This window comes from Notothenia rossii (genome assembly GCF_949606895.1).
Source record: "Notothenia rossii genome assembly, chromosome: 2".
Lineage (NCBI taxonomy): Eukaryota > Metazoa > Chordata > Actinopteri > Perciformes > Nototheniidae > Notothenia > Notothenia rossii.
In genome coordinates this window covers 31,793,770-31,814,851 of record NC_136904.1, presented here as the reverse complement: position 1 = coordinate 31,814,851, position 21,082 = coordinate 31,793,770, and the positions used below count along the sequence as shown (strand labels likewise).

The following is a 21,082-nucleotide window of genomic DNA, read 5'->3' as shown; positions in this document are numbered from 1 at the left end:
TCTGCTTTTCTTTTTTGCTTGGATAAACTCAGATGTTGCCGTGTTTGCGTGAGTATTTTTGGATCACTGCGTATAATCTCTGAAGGTTTGGTAGCTTTAAAGCAAACTCTGATGCACTCAAGCAGTGCGAAGGGCAGGTGCAACCGCAGTCATTATGCAAATGTCTGCTGTGTGTGTTGTTGTAATGTCAACACAAACACACACACACAGGTCCTGAGAGTTTACTTGGCAGCTAGGGTGGAGGAGTATGAGAGCCTACTTATACTGCACTTGATTTCATTGCATTGAAACCCAAAAAGCTTCCAAAGCTGCTGCCAATTACCGCCACTTAATTTAACCTCCTTCTCTAAACGAATAAACATGGTAATAAGCCTATCAGTGGAATAAACTGTAGCACTCTCACCTCGCTCTCACGCTAGCTGATTAGCATGCTGGCTATCCAGGCCTGAGAGAGAAGCTGTTTTTACAACTGTCACATCGTCGTTAAACGGACCCCGGTCGTCGGGTCGTTCCACTGCCACCCAGTCGGCCTCTGTGTTTGTTTGTGTGTCTGTGTGAGTGTTGGTAGAGACCAGAGCGAGGGTGTTGATCTGACACTGAGCTGTTAAACCACACAGGATGCCACGCACACAACAAGGCACACATACAAACACACACGGTGTCTCATCCAAGCATCCCATCTTAAAGCTACAGCTTCTGGAATTGACTAAATTTCACCTGCTAAGAGCTGGGAAATAAAACAAAGCTAAACAAGGAATGGATTTATCAGCCAAACATTTCATCACTCTCATTTCATTCAGGGCTTTTAACATTCTGGTGAGAGATTCATGTAATTAATTTACTTCAGACACGATGGACCATCTTTGAGTAGAATTTACAGTGACTAGTTCATTATCCAAAGCTATTCACATGAACATTGGCAGCATATTGTACCAGGAACCTATTCCCTCAAAAGTGGATTTTTCTTTTAATTGGATTTACCAACACTATCATCACTACAAATGATATACCTCCATTGCATGAGGATTGAAAGGACATGTAACTTCAGAAAGTTAAAGACAAAATGTTACTTTAGGTTCATGTATGTTGATTTGAAAGGTACTCACCATCGCATTTAGCCCAGATTAAATTTTGGACACTTGTGATGTACACATACTGCATATATGTACATATTCATGAATAAGCCATGCTTTAGGCCACATGTGTCAAACTCAAGGCCCAGGGGCCAAATCAGGCCCGTGGTGGATTTAATTTCGGTCCGCAGGATAATTTCTAATTACTATTAGATCTGGCCCGCCGGTATATTGCACGCACACCTTCACTCAACCCTGAAGAGTTCCTCAGCTCAGAGCCTGAGCCCAAACATTGATGAACCTGCACCCAAGATGAGATGCCAAGTATCTGGCTTGAACTAGCATCACAGGGCAGCACACTGAGTTTCAATGAACGTTTCCTTTTTGCACTTTTTTTCTCACGACAACAGGGCATGTTTGGGTTTTTCTTTGAGGGAAATGCTTTTTTTGAAGCTGTTGTTGGCCTGTGGAAAAATGTAATCATAATAAATGAATCAGGAAAAGCTGCAGATAGAGCCATAAGAAATGAATGCAACTGATTATTTAACGTTGTTTTTATAGGCAATCATTTAAGCTTTGTTAGTTCCAGGTTTAGTGCAATAAGTTCATTTCAATAAGTTTTGCTATAAACATTGAACCAGTACGGCCCTCGACTAGTATCCATTTATTTATTTACACCCCTGCTTTAGGCTATACCGTACTACACTTATGGCTATTGAGGAAGAAAGAGATATACTTATTCAAGCTTACTTATTGCTCTATTCATATTTTGTTTTGCTGGATTGGTTTATTTCCCAATGTTTCTACTGCTGTTGCAAAGAAAAAGTGGTGAGGTGAATGTGCTGGATTGATAGATCGCCACACAGGTAGAAACCAGCAGGACCAGGTGTGTAATTGGGCTTGATGAAAAACAGGCTTAAGAAATCATCATTAGCCACAGTGGATTATAAATAAGCAAACAGCTCTTTCACTTCATGTCAGGCTCTATCTTCTCTTATTTCGGTTTGTGTGTTAAACTGGCCTGACAATAGAGCTGTCCTTTACAGTTCATTATGTTCTTTCACCTGTGCCACGCAGTTTCAACCTGATTGAAACCCAGTATTCAATCTTTTTAGTTTCGTTAAGTAGTCGTTTTAGAGACACAGCTTCAGACCGGTTTGTACACGGTTCCTTCTTCGATGCAGAATCATTTTAGTGGTTTTGTAGATGAGGAGATTAATGCAGGTAAGCGGGACAATTGTTTATTAATGATTCAGCTGTCTGGTAAATGTTTGATCAGAGGGAGAGGTACTTCTCTGTGTGTATGTGTCAGAGAGAAAAGTCCCCAACTGTGTCAGATGGTCAGCTCAGTGATCACATGACCAACTGCAAACAACAGAGCAATCACAGTAACTGTTTCTAAGCAACCAAATATACCAAACCCTCAATCTTAATGTCGGAGGGCGCAGACTTTTATTTGCACATACAGTACAAGACGTTTGTTTTCCTCATTAAGGCTGCTGTGCCCTCGGGCAAGAAAGACATACATTAGGTGGACAAAATATCAGAAACACTCATGAACTAATAAAACAGCCCTGCAACAGAAGCTACCGCTGTGAAGCATGTCTTTTTCACTAGACTATAATCAAATGTTGCACAAAAACGTTTTTGTTTTTTTCAGCCCTTGTAAACCCACAGACATACTGTGTTGCATAAGTTAATGCACGTGTTGCGACAACAGTAAGTCCAATCATTGATGATATCACACAAGAGTCTGTAAGATATACAAGACAGTAATCCAGAAACCTAAAACTTGGCAAAAATCGTGGCCTCTTTTTAAATGAAAACAACTAATTAAATCAGCTATGCTTTAATTATTCTGCTCACAGTACAGCAGGGACATGTTGATGTAGCCAGAGGACTTTTTTGTTTTTATTTGTGAACGCAGATAGTGTCAGCCTGAGGGTAATGAGGTGTCCCTGAGCAAGGCACCGTTCCCTACACTGCTCCCCGGGCGCCGTTCAAAAATGGCAGCACACTGCTCCTAACACTAGGATGGGTCAAATGCAGAGAATCAATTTCCCCACGGGGATTAATAAAGTATATCAAAATAATAAAAAAGAAAAAGAAATCAACAGCTTAAAAGTAATAATAAATCTTATGAGAAGATAGCAAAAAGACACATTTTTAAATATGCTTAATTAAATGGGTGAACATACTGTGATTACAGACATGAATAAGCACACACAACAGCAAGTCTATAACCATTTCCAGAAGCAAAAGACTGAAAATGCTGCCTGACGTGAAGTGTGTGACTTTGCATCACGATGTGTGCCTCATAGCTGCTGCCTCACTTTTTATCAATAAGCTGTGAAAGCCAACACTTCCTTGAGGTGTTAAAAACTCTGCATACATTATTTAAAGTCAAGACAGAGAATTATTGAGGCATATGTCAAAGTTTAGTAGGTGAGCTGGGAGCTGTAATGTGTGAAACGTCCTGACGGCAAAACTATGTGTGGGCAGGTACCGATATAACCGCACTGTCATACACACACATGAACACATACTGACAACACGCTGTCTCACTAACATGTTACAGGATCAGAATGCAACAGTCAGACAGTCAAATGCTCGAGTGCTTTCGTCTATGTAGCTGCTGTCGTCATGTAAAAATTGCAAGGTATAAACCAGTATTACCATTTAAAGGCATATGAGTCCCGGTGCGTATTGAACATTTGTGTTGGTGTGGTTCAAAAACGGCTTAACACTTACAGTCAAATTCAGAGTTTTTGACCTACCACAGAAAACCTTGTTCTGGTTTATGTTGAGACTTTCCTTCCCTTGATTCTCCTTATGCTGCCTCTGGGGCTTTGTCATTCTATCAAGCAAAATGTTTGTGTAATTTAATGTATACAATCATTTGCTTAGGATCCGCAACTTTGGTTCAACAATACCGGCTTCAGTATCAGCCTTCAAAAGCTCCTATCAGTCAAATCCTGCTTCAGATACGTCACACTCTCACACACACTCCCTCCCCCTGCCTTTCCGTCTCTCACACACACACACACAATGTTAGCATCCCTGTGATGGGGAGAAGTGTTTGTTCAGAGGGCTGTCGTCTGGCCACCTCCGAGCCGCTGCCGGAGCAGAGCAGGAGGTGAAGGTGGCCTGGGTGGAGGTGTGAGGCCGTGCGGAGCGTCACATTGCAGGAACACATCTCTCAGCCAGGCAGGTAGGCACTGCCGGCGGTGTCTTTCAGCGATTCAGAGGATGTGTTGAGGGTTTCTCTCCGGGATTCTTTAGATGTATTTTTTTTCTGATTATCAGAAGGGTTTGAGCAGAGAATGATTAAGAATATTGTCTTTAGTGTTATCTTGATTTGGTAGTTTTTACTGCATGTGTGTGTGCTAGAGTGGGTAGTTTTGAGCATATTGTATAACATAACTTGAGTATGTTTTCAGTTATACATCAGCCTTTTGATTAAGTTTGTGTAGAACAGAAGACAAATGAGTCCAAAAATGGGACATTAGAAACAAAATCTTCTGGGTTATGTTCAGCAACTCTGCGACTGGCCATTTCTTTCATTGTTGATTATTTGTATCAGTTTATCAGTAAGTGTTGTTTCAATAATTTGCTTAGACCTAATAACTAAGGGCTTAAAGATAAATCCAAAGATAGGTTGTAAATAATGCTAACAAGCCCATCACATAATACTGGGACCCAAGCCAGCACATTTTAGTTAGTAAGAAACAATATACTTGCATTTAAGACATTTAAATGGCAAATAATTCTCATTTTGACTTGTTAATGACTTTGTAGAACATCAAGCCAATATGATCTATAATACATTTTCTGTTTATCAGGTATGGCTTGATAAGTATAAAAATGGCAGTGTTGGCCTTTTAGCATTTAGAAGTGACATGAAACAAATCGATATAAGGAGTTGACATACATTAAAGGTCTGATTTGGATTCATACTGGGGATGTCGCAATTAATTGTAAAGCATTTGAAACCTATAGGCCAGACTCCCTACAGAAATTTGACCTTTAATAAATGCTATGGAAGGTATTGAACATCACAGACTGATCACTGGTACACAGCAATGAAAGAATAATCAAAGGAGGACTTATTTATGATCCCATTATAGATGAAGGGATTCGTCTCCTGATATAGTTAATCTGGCTTCTCTAGGCTCTGCAGATTTTGAATAGCGTTTCAGTGTGGATACCCTCGGAGAGGCTGGGGAGCATCTCAGCAGGACGGGCCTGGCATTTGTGATGGGGGATCTTAATGATGTGTATTTTCTGCTGCTATTTACACTCTAACTTTACCGGGGAATTTGGCACAGTTGGGGAGCGGTTCAGTCTCTTAAATAAAGTTTAAGCCTGTGGTATTTCAGAGAGTCTCTGGGTATGCCGATGGGGTTAGAGGGGTATTTTGGCGAGGTTTATTTTTAAAGAGTCTGTGGTATTCAGAGAGGACGATGGTTTGCATTCCTACTGTTACTATGTTTTCTGCTGCATCACCTCCAAGGGCAGCATATGTCAGCCCCTCTCACAGCTGTGTCTGGGGTCAGAGGTCACGGAAATGACAGCAGGGCCAGCACTGCGGTATCAGCTAAATACGCACAATTCTCTTCACACACTAGCTCAGAGAGACATTGAGTTTAAACCAGGAGGAGAAGTAATCGGGATTGTATTGATTAATAACAATGTGGTACAATAGTAACCCCCATAGATAATGCAACACGTAGTAACTAAGCAAACATTAGGCAAATACAAGAAGTGGTAATGGTGGTTCAGGGTGTTGATGATACTGGCAGTATGACAGAATTTAGGGATGAGATGGTGGATTAGCAACTGGTTAGCAACATATACAACCATTATTGATATGGTAAAGGGTGTAGCCTATGTATTCGTGTTGTGGTAATGGATAGAAGTAACAGCATTTGAGTCGTAAATGTGGATAATAGAGTTGTGGTAGTTGGTCAGTTTTATTGTGGTTGTGAGTGTAACTAATTGTCAGTGTTGGAATAAGTGCTCAGATCCTTTTCTTAAGTAAATGTACAAATGCTATGGTCTTAAAATACTCCATTACAAGTATAAGTTGTAATCTCAAAATTCTACCTAAATGTAAAAAAATATTAACATGAAAATATACTTCAAGTACAAAAACTAAAAGTACTCTTGCAGCTCAATGATCCGTTTTCAGAACAATATAGATTACAAAAGTATTGTCGGCTAAATGTAGTTCAAGTATGAAAAGTACACATCCTTGTTATGCAGAATTGTTATCTTCACAGTATTTAATTATGATGGTTATAATATTATCCTATTTTTATATATCTAAGAGCATTTTTGTATTGTGGTTGGTCAATTTGGACCAGATTTAGATACTTTAAATAATGTGTAGCTTACTGCATCAAACCATATCAGCATACAAGTGTAATCATGTGTAAAAAGTAACTGGTAACTTTGAGTGTTCAAATCATACAAAAGTAAAAAGCATGATTTTAAAGTAAAGGTATAAAGTAGCATTAAATGGAAATACTTTCCACCACTGCCAATAGTAATACGTGGATCAGATTGATGCTGATAAAGATATGTTAGCTGTAACCAATAGTAACTGCAGTCTTATTATATAGTGGTACAGGGTGTTAATAATAGATGTATGTTCTTTCTTATACCCTTTTCTACAGTTATGATTTTAGACTCTCTATTCTCTTAGTGCAAGTTTAATTCATTTGCCAAGAAATAACCAAAACCCACAATAACAAAGTTAAAGATACATTTGACCGATAGCAGAATATTATTTTTCTTTCTTACAGGTTTTCTATCAATGTGGCAATAGTTAGTAGAGTTTTTTGGCTGGGATAATCGTGCAGTGAAAATCTGATATTGTGACAGCTCTGTGTGTTATGGTTGTCGATTTGACTAAATGTGACATGCTAGTATGGAAGTCAAATGAAATTAATAAAAGTATGTTTGTCATAAGTATGTATATTCAATGTATCCCGTATTTGAATAGAGGGGATGTGAAGGAGCTTTTTACTTCCGCTGCTCACCTCACAGTCGGATACTACCTTACAGTGGGAGCTGTAGGTCAGGCTATATTTAGTCGGTGCATATTAAGTGTAATCATGTCATTAATCTTGAGCGGGACCCTCCCGGTTGCAGCCCACACCCAGCCTCATTGACAAAGCACACAGTTCATATATATTTAAGTTTACCTGCAGTATCACTGTTCTATATCTGTAATCCCTTGGCTGGGAGATTATATTGTACTCTCACAACAGGTGTGTTGTAAGTATATTACATGGAGGTAGATTGGCCTCTGCGTGTTATAAACCCACTCTCACTGGTAATACATGTCATGCTAAACAAGAATTAACACCTCTTTAACCTTTGTGCATATTGTAAAATGCTTTCAAATCAATTTCGCAGTCAATTCTTCAGTAAATTGACTTGCCAAGAGCACCAGCTAACATTTAAAGACATGGCAGTGCCATATTGATATATGTTGCGCTGTACCTGCTGTGTTTGCTCATTGGAAACAATAGTTGGTAAACTTTGATCGCACCATCATTAATCTGCTGTGACTCTGCTTGATTACTTTTTTTATGTGCTATACTTTGTGTGCACACTCGCTGTATAATAGTTCACATGGGCTCTAAACAAAGCCTGTCTCCCTATCAAATCCTCTCGCACTGCAGTGACAGCTCAGCAGTCTGGGCTCAGGTTGCCAAGGCTGCTGTCATAGCAACTGTGTCGGTATTGATGGTTTGCCTCACTTGCTGCACTGCTGATAAAACTCTGCCTGTGTTTTGAATATGTCACCATGTGGTCAATATTGCATTTTGAGCTTTCCAAAACACAATATGAATAGTCAGTCACTACATTGTAACGCTTTCATACACCTCTCCTGCAGTGGCATGTCAGTTTATGTCTGTCAGAAAGGGTATGTTGTGGGTATCATTGTTTGTTCCACAGTCTGATTTCTTGAAAACCAGTTACAAAATGTTGATTTAGTTTGATTTATTTCTCTACACATCTCATAACATATTCTCCATACCATTTGTAACAGGCTATAGCTGCCAACTATTTGAGACATCTTCTGAATCTGTTACAACAACATGATACATTTCATTTTTCATAAGTCTGACTCACTTCAGCTCACGTGTCATCCTTGTACAAATATTCCTAACCGAGAATTATACATTCTCCACAAACTATGGCAACTATCCGTCAATCACGATTGTCTGTTATGTCATGCAGATCAAGCATTTTGTATTATTAAAATAATAATACATTACTCGATATTGAAAAATGTATTGATCTGTATTTAATTTTCAGCACATCTTTTTTGAAAATGTAAATGCATTAGAATATTTTGTGCCGTCAGCTTTTCTTTAAAAGCAGACTTGTAGTTGCCATTACGCTCTCAGGAGAAGTGTGCAAACGATAGACCAGCACGCTTACTCACATTATACCAATATGCAAATTTGAATGGAAATGTGCAGAGTGCCGTGTCTTACAGCTGTGTCTCTCTGTCCAGATTGAGAACATCGATGCCTGCCTCAGTTTCCTGGCAGCCAAAGGAGTCAACATCCAGGGTCTGTCTTCAGAGGGTAAGCAGGACTTTCACCGGAAGAACAGTCAGACACAAACCTGGGCTAATAAACAAATGCCCTTCCTGCTATGGAAACAAAAGATAAATGGCAACTTAAAACATGAATGCATTTTTATTGGCAAGCTCGTTTGCCTCGACACACTACATTAATGCCAGACAGTACACAACACATGAGGGCTCAGCAGGCGCTGATTAGAGCACATATAGAACTAATGTACCATACACCTCGGTGCCTAATGCAGTATTTAAATGTAGCCTGCTGCAAAAAATAATTGTATTGGTGGTTTACATCAAATTGATTACTAGTAATAATAATGACATCATTCGGGCAATGGGTCAGTCCTTGGTTCAGTGTTCTCCAAGTACTCTATGGAGACCTTTCTTTTGCAGTAAAACAATATGTGAGATACATTGGAGAGGTATAGCCATTAGTAGACAGCAAAACACATTCAGGTTGATGCTGAACAATGCATTGCAACCAAAACAGTTTTTTTATCTAAGAATAGTCCATCATGCTTCAAGTGTAAAATTATTTTCTCATCCTCACTTTTCATCTATTGACTTTTCTCTTCTTCACTCGTCCTTCCTTTTATTTTGTTACTAATCCACATTATCCTTCTGCCTGACCCACAGAGATTCGGAATGGTAATCTGAAAGCCATCCTCGGCCTCTTCTTCAGCTTGTCCCGCTACAAACAGCAGCAGCAGCAGGCCCAGAGGCAGAACCCGCAGCCCTCCTATCCCCCCACCGCCCAGCCCCAGGGCGCCCACCCCCCCCTGAGCCAGCAGAGCAGCGCCCCGGCCCAGCTCAGCCACTCTACGCATGGGACTGCTGCCCTCGCAGCCCAGAAAGCAGCACAGGCCGAGATGCAGTCCAGGTGAGGAAATATAGGAACCGTAACCTTGAGACTGGGTGAAGGTGTTTATGTCTGTCACTTTTCCTGCTGTTTCTGCGGTTCTATTCCATCATGATGTCACCTCTATCTTCCTGTTCACGCCTCGTGTCATTTATAACTGTAAACCTGACCTCTCTGTCTCTGTCCTCTTCCATATCTCTCTTCTCTTTTCTCCTCCTCTAGGGATGGCTCTAAACTGCTCAAGTTTTCCCTTGGTCAGAAAAAGACCTCTAGGTCAGCGTCTTCTGCCTTTCTGTTTTTCGTGCTCCTCCCCTTCCTCCACAACGCCCCTAGTCCCGCCCCCTTCCTTGAAATAGGAAGGTAGAGATTGCCCCTAATCAAAGATAGACGTTCTTTTGTACTATAAAGAGTTTCATGTTGTTTTTCTTTGTCTGAGATTAAGGGCAACCTCTACTACAAGCACTACCAAATATGCATGAGTGCTAGTGTTTAGCAAATAGAAACTAAAGCTCCAGGCTCCATCTTCGGACAGCCCTGTCCCCTGTCTGTCTGGCAGCGCGCCTCATTTGGCAAGCCTGCTAAATGGGCTGTGAAAGACCTTTAGATAACCCTTAAGTAATGGTGTGTGTATATGTGTGTGCAGGTTCCCCCGAAAAGCACATCCCCCATATAATGTGACATTAATAATTAACACAGTAGTGGCTTGAATGTGAATCTATAATATGCGTTGTTCAAATGTAGCTGCCATGTGCGTTAACTGTGATGCTCTAGAGTCCTTGTGCGTTCACATTTGAATATTATTTAAGCATGCAATAATGTATTATGTGATGATGCACCTTGGAATTGGATTCAGGATTTCTGCATGCTGTGCCCATCCCAAATCAGTATGCATTGCACCTGCCCCACACCAGCTCCTTCCAAAAGCAATGTAACAGCCCCACCTTCTGGTCATCAGGCTTAACTACAAGGGGAAGAGTTGAGATGCTGTTGATATCCACTTGAAAAAAAAACTTTCGTTCTTTTTTAAAGGCCCAGATAAAGAAGTTAACATATTTCTTCAAATGTAATTGCATTTTAAAAACAATTGTTTTGCCCCCAAAAATTATTTGGCCTGTATTTTATTTTTAAGAATGAATACAGCCGTATTAGCTTTGGCGCATTGCATCCTATATTTACATTTTAGATGTAGAATCTTTCTTCTCCACACAGCCAGTCCAAAGGGGAAGGCAGCAAACTGACTTGCCCTGCCATCATTGAAAGCCAAATGATCTTAGGCTGCTGTTGAGTAAATAATGTGGTAATACCTATTATCCCTCAATGACCAGATGAATAAAGGCCCGCCAAAGTGAATGGCATGCCGGAAATTAGACTTTCTATAATGTATACAAAAGAGAGAGAGAGAGAGAGCGCTGTAATCTGCTTATCAGCATACGCCTCACATTCCCAGGATGATGATGATGATGATGATGATGATGATGATGATGATGATGATGATGATGATGATGATGATGATGATGATGATATCACCGCCTGTGAATTAGCAATTCATTAGCGGTGTGTGTGCCGCGGACTGGTCAGATTACAGCTCGGCTCACAGACCTAACCGAAGACAAACGGGAGCGACTTACCATATGAAATCAAGGTGTCAAAAATGTCACCAAGGCTTATCCATGGCCAGTATATCCTGTGTAAGCCATGTGGGAAATAAAGGAGCAGGACATGTGATCCGAGGCTGTTGAGCTCACACCTCACTGGGACCTGCACTCTGTCAGCCCGTCACACACACACACACACACACACACACACACACACACACACACACACACACACACACACACACACACACACACACACACACACACACACACACACACACACACACACACACACACACACACACACACACACACACACACACACACACACACACACACACACACACACACACACACACACACACGTCACACTGCTGAGAGCTCATCCCTCTCCATTAGATGACTGTAGGTGCAAACATAGCTGAGTTTACATTTATTAAACTGCGTGTATCTTATTACCTATCCAAAATATGTGAAGAAGAGCTGGATGTATCTTAAGGGTAGTGTAAAGCATGAAGAAAGTCAGCAAAAACCTAAACAGCAGGATGACTGATTGGTTAGTTTAGGCATCGATTAGAAGTATACTCGACCTTGCAGACCAACAAAAGGGCAAGAGAACTCCTAACCTCGGAAATCAATAAAGAACGTCAAAAGTTTGTAGTGAATTCAGTCAACTTTCTTTTGCTTCGATTGAGGTCACAAGGTAAAAAACAATATCGATCACAATGCCAGAGTGATCCTTATGTGGGATCCTTTTAAAAAGAGCATACATATTAAATCAGTTGTGTGTATCATTGGTCTAGACTAGACAGAACATGTCTTTTCATTAAAATGAAGAATTTATTTTCTTTCTTTATGCCATTTCTCATCAGTGATTGCCTAGAACATGTGATGTGAAAGTAGATGCTAGCATGGTGTTGTCCATGTTGTGATAAATAGCTACAGTATACAGTAACATCAAAAAACAACCTAGTGCTGCTCTTTCCTGCCACATAAAGCTCTTGCTGTAATAAATCTGCATGCTCCCTGTTCTCTCAGCCCTCACTAAGTGATCCCTCCTGTTTGAGTTTAGAAAGCTGGATTTGTTCCAGCAGAATGTGTTGTAAACCTGCATTAATGTGTTCCTTCAATGCGTGTAGGATGAAGGCTTTATATGTTGAATATGTTCTTTCTTCCTTCCTTTTTATTTCCGCGACTTCCCTCTCTCTCTCTCCGTTAGACTTCCTGGCCCCTCAGCGCGGGTGTCCACTGCTGGCGGTGACATCCCCACCAGAGGCTCGGCCAGTGCTGCTGGGAACAGACGCAGCCAGGGCTTCAGCGACAAGACCAAAGCCAACCTGAACAAAGGTAGGCCTCACGCACAAACACACACACACACACACACACACACACACACACACACACACACACACACACACACACACACACACACACACACACACACTTTTGTATGGAAGAGTTAAAGTAACTTAATAATTTAACTGAGATGCCCTTTACGAATTGAAACTTAGCAGCTCTTAAAATGTTTATGTTTGCAGTGTTTAGGAAACATTTATGGTGAATTATGGATGTAATCCTCTGGGGACTTTTTGTTATCGTAGGTGAAATTGCAAGTTTACTCTGTTGCTTGGAGACCCAGAAAAAGTATTAGAGACCATGCCAGATAATTATGAGTAGCCCCCAGCATGTAGTGCTGCTCTGAAACAACTGTCTCTTTTCAAGGGAAATCAACAACCTGTACATGAGCAGAAAATCATGATGTAGGAGAGATTGTTTATCCTCACTTTCTATAACAAACATTCAGTTGTTGGATATTGAAGTAAACGCACTCTCTGACTGCAGCCTCAGGACTGTTCTTTACAGTAAGTAAGGTCAGGTGAACATTCTCTTTCTCTCTGAAGATAAACAAACAATGAACAATGTAAAAGATTCTTCACGGTTTCATTGTATTCTTTGTGCTTTACTCGGGTGGATCAATTAATGTTTCTTTCTATTGTCTTCTATTTACTTTTTTGGATAGGCACTGCCCTCTGCCTATTTGTTTCAGTCAAACAATCTAGCAGTATTGTTCCTTCTTGAACTTTGATCCTGAGAAAGGTTGTGTTTTGCTTTCTGTTTGGTATTCTTCTACACCACCCAGGAGACTTGCACTTTTGACTTTAATAACTGAACCAGTTGTTCGTTTTTCACGGTGATGAATCAGCCATGAAAGTTTTATTTTCATTTGTAGACAGAAATGTATTCTCACATGTTTAATCCCACCTCCCCTGACCCAGTTCAGCTTGTGCTGCTCACTGTTTGAGTTCTCCAGCAAACAAACTTGCGAGTGTGTTTGCCAGTATATTTAGTGAGAGCTGTGTTGAAACAGCTTCCGTCACAACTCAGCGGGCCAAGGCTTTATATAGACTGTTAGTGTTCGCAGTCTAAACTCATTACCCTGCATTAGACAGGGAATTCTGACCGCCCAGAGAGCGAGAGAGACAACTGTGTTTGTGTCAGTGTGCATGCCCGTGTGTATTGGAGAGAAAATCTGTTGTCAGTGTTTAAAGTGAAAAATTAACTGGGACCAACACTATCAGTAGCGCTGGGAAGCACTTACTCTGATGTGAGGTTTCCATTGCAGAGTGTCGTGTTTTGGACTGTTTATTTATTTGTTTTGCTAAGTGGGACAGTGGTAGGGTTAAAGGAACAGTACGACATTTTGAGAAGTATTCTTTCCGGACCAATTTAAGTTGGGAAATTAGACTCTCATCTCTGTGTGCTAGCCACTAAACCTAGCATATCAACTGGAAACAAGTTATATATTTTCTGCTTATTCCTTGCAAAAAACAAAGTTTACAGGTGATTTTAAAAGAAGCTTATGTGGCGGACTATTTCTTGGCTCGGTCAGCAAGTAGTTGCAAGTTGGTCACCTTGTGATGACTTTGTGCTAAACTAATTTAAATGGCTGTAGTTTCAAATGTAAAGCACAGACATAAGAGGGGAGAGCTCAAAGTCCAGGCTTTAAATTGATTCGGTGAATTTCCCCCAAATAAGTGCTCTTTAGAAGAGAAGGAAGTGTTTGCAGTGGGATTAGTGTTGGAGGTATCAGTTGAGCTTATCACCATGTGGTCAGCAAGGTTCCCCCAAAATGGATCAAAGTTCATCTAGAAATCAGATCTAAAGTACACAGTTAAAAAAAAAGAATAAGAGCCATTCTGGCTTGCAGAAAGTGTTTGTGTATATGTTTTGGGATCAGCAGGCCATTGGCAGCAGGACTATGAGAATCCAATTGTCGACCCCCCTCTTTGGCCATGTTGTTGACATACTGCCAAGCCCCTCCCCCTGCCATACCCTCCTCCTCCTCCTCCTCCTCCTCCTCCTCCTCTCCCTCCTGCACTCTCTGGATGGCTGGCCATGGTTTGGAACTCTTCCCTCCTCTCCTGTCCATCTCCTCCTGTCCTCTCCTTCTTTCCTTCTTCCTCCTGGACGTCTGCAGCACCTATGAGGTTTGTCAGCTTGCTCTGTGGATCGCTTAGAGCTAGGACTACAATATACAGTTTCAGATGTAGAACTTTGGGTTTGCATTGAAACTTTGAAAGTATGGTAGCAGATGTTGTCACTTTCACTGGTTTGTTGTTGTAGTTCTAAAAAAGATGTGCATTGTGATGCTACAGAGAGGTTCTGTTGCTTTAAGATGTCAAGTCAGTTGTCCTGAACCTTTATGTGAGTAACTTAATTTATAAGAGTAAAGGGGTTTAGGGATTATTGGTAAACTAACTAGCTTGTGTCTTGCTCTATTGGTGTCAAACTTTTTTCTTCAAGAGGTCATTAAAACGTGGTTTCTGCCTCAAAAGTGCATGTTTGTACCTTGGTGCTACACATCTAGTGTCCATGCTTGTTGTACACACTGTTGCTGCAGGTTTAGATGGTTAGAGGCACCTGCAGCTTCTATTGTGAAACCAGGTCTGTGTCAATGGCTCTGATACCAGAATGGTTGCTGCACGGCTGTACAGTGAGGCAGAGGACCTGAGTCTCCTCTGCAGTGCTGTGCTAACACAAGGTGACAGCTTCTGGGTGTTCACCGAGTGACACAGAGCAGAGAGGCCGAGAGAGCAGGGCACCTGTGGTTCTGTGTTTGTGTGTTGTGCATGCCTCTGATGTATTTCTGTGTGTGTATGGCCGGTGCCCTGGCTGAATGAATAGGCTTCTGATGAGCTGTAGCGTCACTGTTTGAGTGTATTCATGTGGAGAAACTTTAAAAAGTTTCAGTGGCCACACAAAAGACCGGCTGTCCCTCTCACTTTTTGGAGCACAATGACTGAGGAGGGAGAGAGAGCGAGAGAGCGCAGGCTTCTGAAATCAGAACGTGATGAGTAAGCAAATACCTGCAGCCTCAAACTGTGTTCCAGTCGGATATTAGTCGGTATTCCGATATCATTTGAAGATTCCAAAACGAATTGTCCATGTAGATATGATGAAATGAAACAAAGCCAATCAAATGGTGTTCTTACATTGCTTTCACCTTTAAATCTTCTGTGAACCGTAACTTCAAAACAAGGGCACTCTCAGGTCAGCAATCTTGTCGCTAACTGACTTAGAAGTCCTGTGGCCAGTGTGCCCTTGAGATGGGTTTGAGGGCTTGTGATGTCTAAACAGTGTCAGCGGACGCTACTTCTGCATTGCATGCATTTACTGCTAAACTCAATGTGCGCGATTGGTCACACTGCAGTGTATCTGCTGTGGTCACCAGTCCTGCTGGTGAAATCGTTTGAAGTCGCAGAGCAGAGCAGAACAAACATCCCCTTCTCTCTTAAACTTTACATGCATGCACGGACATGTAAACACACACACACACACACACACACACACACACACACACACACACACACACACACACACACACACACACACACACACACACACACACTCAAAGGATTGTTGACACTTGTGTGGAATTACATGGTTTTCCTTGGCTGAAGACAGGCATTAACACAAAGAGCGCATGCACAGACACGTGAGTGTGGTCATCCATGAAAAGAGCCTTGGGTGCACTTCCACTAATTTCCTAAAATGCCTTGATAGTATCAGTAGGCTCCAAGAGAGTGAGACAGGTTTTTTAATGGCAGACAGGAAATGCAGTGGTGGTCTGTTGTCCTTTTTCCTTTTGGCACTCCACTGCTGTCATTTTCTGCTCTTGATTTTATTCTCTAATGACTGCTATAATTGAGCAGGTTGAGTCGTAAACACTGAAATTCTTTCAACATGTTTCCTCAAGCACATCGCTCACCCAGCGCTCTGAATGAGGGGCAATGTGCGGTTCAATTCCAGGGGCTCGCCCAAGGCTGCACTGGGTGGGTCATTAGGTCAGTCACCCATTCTGTGGGCATATTCAGACTCTTCTGTGTTTATTTTTAAGGGAAAAGTGTTTCCTCAAGTGTATTTTGTGCAGATAATTAAAAGATGGTTTCTTGAAACGCAGCCGTTTTGTTGAGAATTTGTGATCAGTATATTTTTACTAGAGATTTTTGTACCAGATCTGTATCTATCTGTTTATGGTCATACATTGTAATTCTCTGTATATTTTATGTTCACCAAACATAACATGATACAACATAATGACCTACACTTAATTCATAACAAACCAGAAAATAGACACCAACACTAAAAAACGCTGTGTATTTATTATGTTAATGAACTTTTTCTAGCTTGACGAAGCACATGGCTGTACTTGAAGAAATATGCATGCAGTTTTTTCCCTTAATGAAATCTACCCCACCTTTTGGCAGAAAAGTGTAACCACACTTGAATTTGATGTTAGTATATATTTTTTTCTTTAAAACAGACTTATGTTTTGATCTTTGTCTGGAATGTTTGCTTGGGTTTATGACGCAACAGTGTCCAAGTCCACCTCTAGAGTTTGACTTCTGACCCCATACGTTGAAGTTTGGCTACTTTCCTTCCCACTTACCAACCCAACCGGAGCGTGCCAGCCCCGGTCACTGGGTCCGGTCCTGACAACGAGCAGCTATCCCCAGTGTCCAGGGGCCTCTCCATGTCCTGCCTTTCTTCCTCTGTTCCTTTCTGACCCGAAAATCCAAGCTGAGCCCATTCACGAACAGCATGGACCATCCTGCTGGCCCATATCAATGCTGCACTTATCCCAAACCTGCAGGGCCAGTCCCACAGCAGGTTCCCCTGCTCATTCAGCCTCCTCCAATAGGACGCCAGCTATTAGCAACCTGACCCACTTTTTCAATTGCTAACTGCTAGCACGGCTAATTGGGCTCTAATCACTTCCTAATGGCTGCATTGTTTCAGGCTGCTCGCATTAAATGCTAAACCGGCGGAGAAAAAGAGAGGCCGCAACGAGTGCCTATTTCCAATTAGGACATGAAAGGTGCAGTAAAAGTGAAATAAAATGGAGAGCCAGATGAAAAATGGGTAAACAAGCAGGATGAGTGTTTAATAATATGCGTACATTTTGAATTAATGAGAACACATGGAAACATATGAATATGTCGTTAATGTTGCTGGCGTACATTAAAGGAAACTTTACTCATAACCAAATGAGCACTGTCCCCAGAAAAATCACAGGGAAAGATCCATATTTAGTATTTGTATATATGGTTAAGCAGCAAATGTCTTGTTTTTATTTGTAACACTATCCATTTTTGTTATCCTTTCCAAATCAACTTTTACTATTCAAATTAATTCAACCAACATCACTGGGACCATATACATGTAAAAATAAATAGTCAAGGTGAAACATACAGTATTGGAAACAAGTTGGAAATGTGTTTTGTCTCGTGTCAATAAAGCACACAATTATGCAGTGTTTTAAACACCTAAACTCCCATAAGTCTAAGATGATTACCTAGGCCTAGGCAAAACTCCACAGCAGTGACCTGGAATACATAAAAGACTGTGTGTGTGGGGGTATGTGTGTGTGTGTGTGTGTGGGGGTATGTTGCAACGGAAAATATGATTTATTCCTCCCAGTGCTCCCTGCACAGTCTGTCTCTCTCACTGGCCATTGGTGTTTGAATATTCAAATGTTACTGGTCTAAACTCAGTGCTGCTGGTAGCACCACCCTGTGCACGTGCACACACACACACACACACACACACACACACACAAACACACACACACACACACACACACACACACACACACACACACACACACACACACACACACACACACACACACACACACACACACACACACACTGACAACCTCAGCAGCTCTCAGCACACTCTCGCGTCTCAGTAAGAGCAGAGACTTACACCAGGGATCCAGGTCTACTCTCACTCTTCAGCTCTTGGTAAGTGTGCTAGTTGAGATGCTGCCAAGCCACATATTGATCCAGGTAACTTATTTTTAGGTGAAAAATTGTAACAAAGTTTTACAGGAGCATTTGTACCGTGCAAAAAAAGGCTTTCTGTTCATGTCCATGTTAGCCTGTGTTTTTATACCGTTTATGAATCTATTTGACACAGGACTGAGTCCATGTTTTCACACAGTGGTTCTTTGTAAAGCAGAGGGAAGCTGACCAAGAGCACTCCATATAAGTCCAAGCCTTATAAGTGCAGCAGCACCGCTCCTCCACTCGGCCTGCTTGGAAAGACTTTAAAGCACTTGAGTCTGCTCCTCATTGTTTTTATAAACAGTTTGTGATGGGCTTCTCTCATTGTTAGTGCTAGTGCATCAGGCAGGCCACCTCCAGGCCCTTATAAGGCCACTGTGTGTGGGGTCAGAGAAGTTTCAGCATCTGGTTTCCCTTCTCTCACCCTGGGCTTGATTTTCCTCTCCATCTTTACCTTCTTATCTCATTGTTAATGAAACCTCTCTTTTCTGCTGCAGACTCCTCAGAGGGCATGACCTCACAGCCTTCGGTGATGACTGAGCATGCTCCGTCATCTGCAGTGACCATCAGCTCCTCCACCAGCATCCCCGCAGCTACCTCCGCCCAGATTCCTCCCCCACCTTCCTCGTCGTCGTCCTCCTCCACGGCCATTCCCCAGCCCAACAGCAATAGCAAACCCTGGAGGAGCAAGTCGGCGAGCTCCAAGCACATCTCCACTTCTTCATCCTCCATCAGCACCGCCGCGTCTGCCATGCAGTCTGCCAAACAGGACAAGGACTCCTCCTGTAAGGCCGATGCTCCTCCTAAAGTTGTCGCTCAGAAGTCAATGCTGGAGAAGCTAAAGCTTTTCAACAGTAAAGGAAGCTCCAAATCCTCCGCCTCCTCCGCCTCCTCCTCCAATGGAGCAGGGGCCCAGGCGGAGAACGCTGCCCTAGCCAGGCAGCTCGCAGCGGCGCAGTTGGAGAGGTCAGAAACAGGCTCCAACACCGACCCCCTGGAGGAAGTCGATGGCAACATCCGGCCGGGAATGAACGGGACCAGCAACGGGACGGCCTACGGAGCAGCTCCATCAGCAGCTACAACTGTCTCCACCACCGCCAGCAGCCCAAAAATGGCCCTGAGGGGCATCGCCCAGCGCACTTTCAGCAGAGCTCTGACTGCCAAGAAGAGCTCTGTCAAAAGCACAGAGAAGGACAAAGACAAAGGGAAGGAGAAGGGGAAGGAGGTGGGGAAACGCATCTCAGCCCCCGACAGGACGGAGCTCAGGGGAGACGAGCTTAAGGAGGAAGCAGCACCTGTAACTGCAGACACAGACGGCTCAAACAAAAGGACCTCTAAAATCACCAGCTTCATACCCAAGGGGGGTAAAGTGTCCAAAAAGGAGAGTTCCACCCCTGCACACAGCGGAATACCAAAGCCAGGAGGCAAAGCCCCGGGAGTCGGGGGGAAAGCCTCCTCAGTGAAGGAGGCGGGGGAGAGGCCCCGGAGCATGCGGTTAGGAGGGGGCCTCGCCATGCACCGAGGGCCCCTGGACAGGGACAGCAGACACTCCAGCTCTACCTCCAGCCTGGCCTCCACAGAGGGGAAGGCCTGCGCCTCCTCTGGGGCGGGGGGAGGCTCCACACAGAGCACAGCCAGCAACACCATCAGCGTGCAGCTACCTCAGACTCAACAGCACCACAGCCACCCCAACACGGCCACCGTCGCACCTTTCATGTACAGGTGAGAAGGCACACTGACATTGGTTCCATACAGATTTTAGTACAAAATAAGATAAATCACAAGTGTTCGTGCATCTCTAACCTTAAAATATATATATTTTTGAAGGATCCTAGAGCAGTTACCCAAAGGAGAGGGTGATGAGTAACGTTAAAGGGAAACTCCACCTATTTTACATATCTATTTACATGCTTTGGGTAAGGCTACTGCATGTGAAAAACTTGTATTAAGCCTGTTGTGGAAAATCTGATAAACGTTGTGTATGGAAACATGGACAATTAGCCAATTCTGTGGTAGTGGAATGTGAGGTTAGCAGACAAGGAGAAATAACAGAAAAGTTAATATGATATCTCTGGTTCTGTCACATGTATTTATGACTATAAAATATTTATTGTAGGAAAACCTTAAATGGGTGGTCGTTTTCATGCTTTATGGTTAGAGACGCACAATATCGTTTTTATTGCAAAACATTTAAAATTGAGATTTAGCTTTTTATAGCATGATTTCTTTCAAACTAGTCCCCATTTAGCTCTTAATTTTACACACTGTTTTCGTTTGTAGAATTATCCTTAACCAACAATAAGTTAGCTTTAGATAAAGCCCATGCATTTGTATATGTAGACATAATATTCCCCAAAGATGGTCCTAACGGTAGAACCTCATATAGGGAAATGTAACAGTGGTATATATTAGGTATGTTTTACCCTGCTCACCTTTAGTTTGTGCCCCTTGGTATAACTTTATCGATACATACTATAAATAGCCGGACACAGCAGTGAGATCAAGCTTCACTGATAAAATAAAGTCATAAACTGTTGCACATCCTACACGCTGCACATTTTCCAGAAGTGGTTAGGTTGAATTCTTCAGGGAGTATTTGA

At 42.3% G+C, this 21,082-nt stretch overlaps 1 protein-coding gene across 6 annotated transcripts in view; it reads left to right on the top strand.

Moving 5' to 3' along the window:
- Positions 1–21,082, top strand: part of nav2a (neuron navigator 2a) — a 236,575-nt gene that overhangs the window by 161,240 nt on the left and 54,253 nt on the right. For 5 of the 6 annotated variants that reach the window (XM_079666824.1, XM_079666822.1, XM_079666820.1 and 2 more), the window contains 5 exons: positions 8,608–8,680; positions 9,316–9,559; positions 9,761–9,811; positions 12,353–12,480; positions 18,980–20,204. In XM_079666824.1, the coding sequence (XP_079522950.1) occupies positions 8,608–8,680; positions 9,316–9,559; positions 9,761–9,811; positions 12,353–12,480; positions 18,980–20,204 (1,721 nt within the window). The remainder of the gene's footprint in view (positions 1–8,607; positions 8,681–9,315; positions 9,560–9,760; positions 9,812–12,352; positions 12,481–18,979; positions 20,205–21,082) is intronic. The other variant, XM_079666825.1, reaches the window with a different exon arrangement.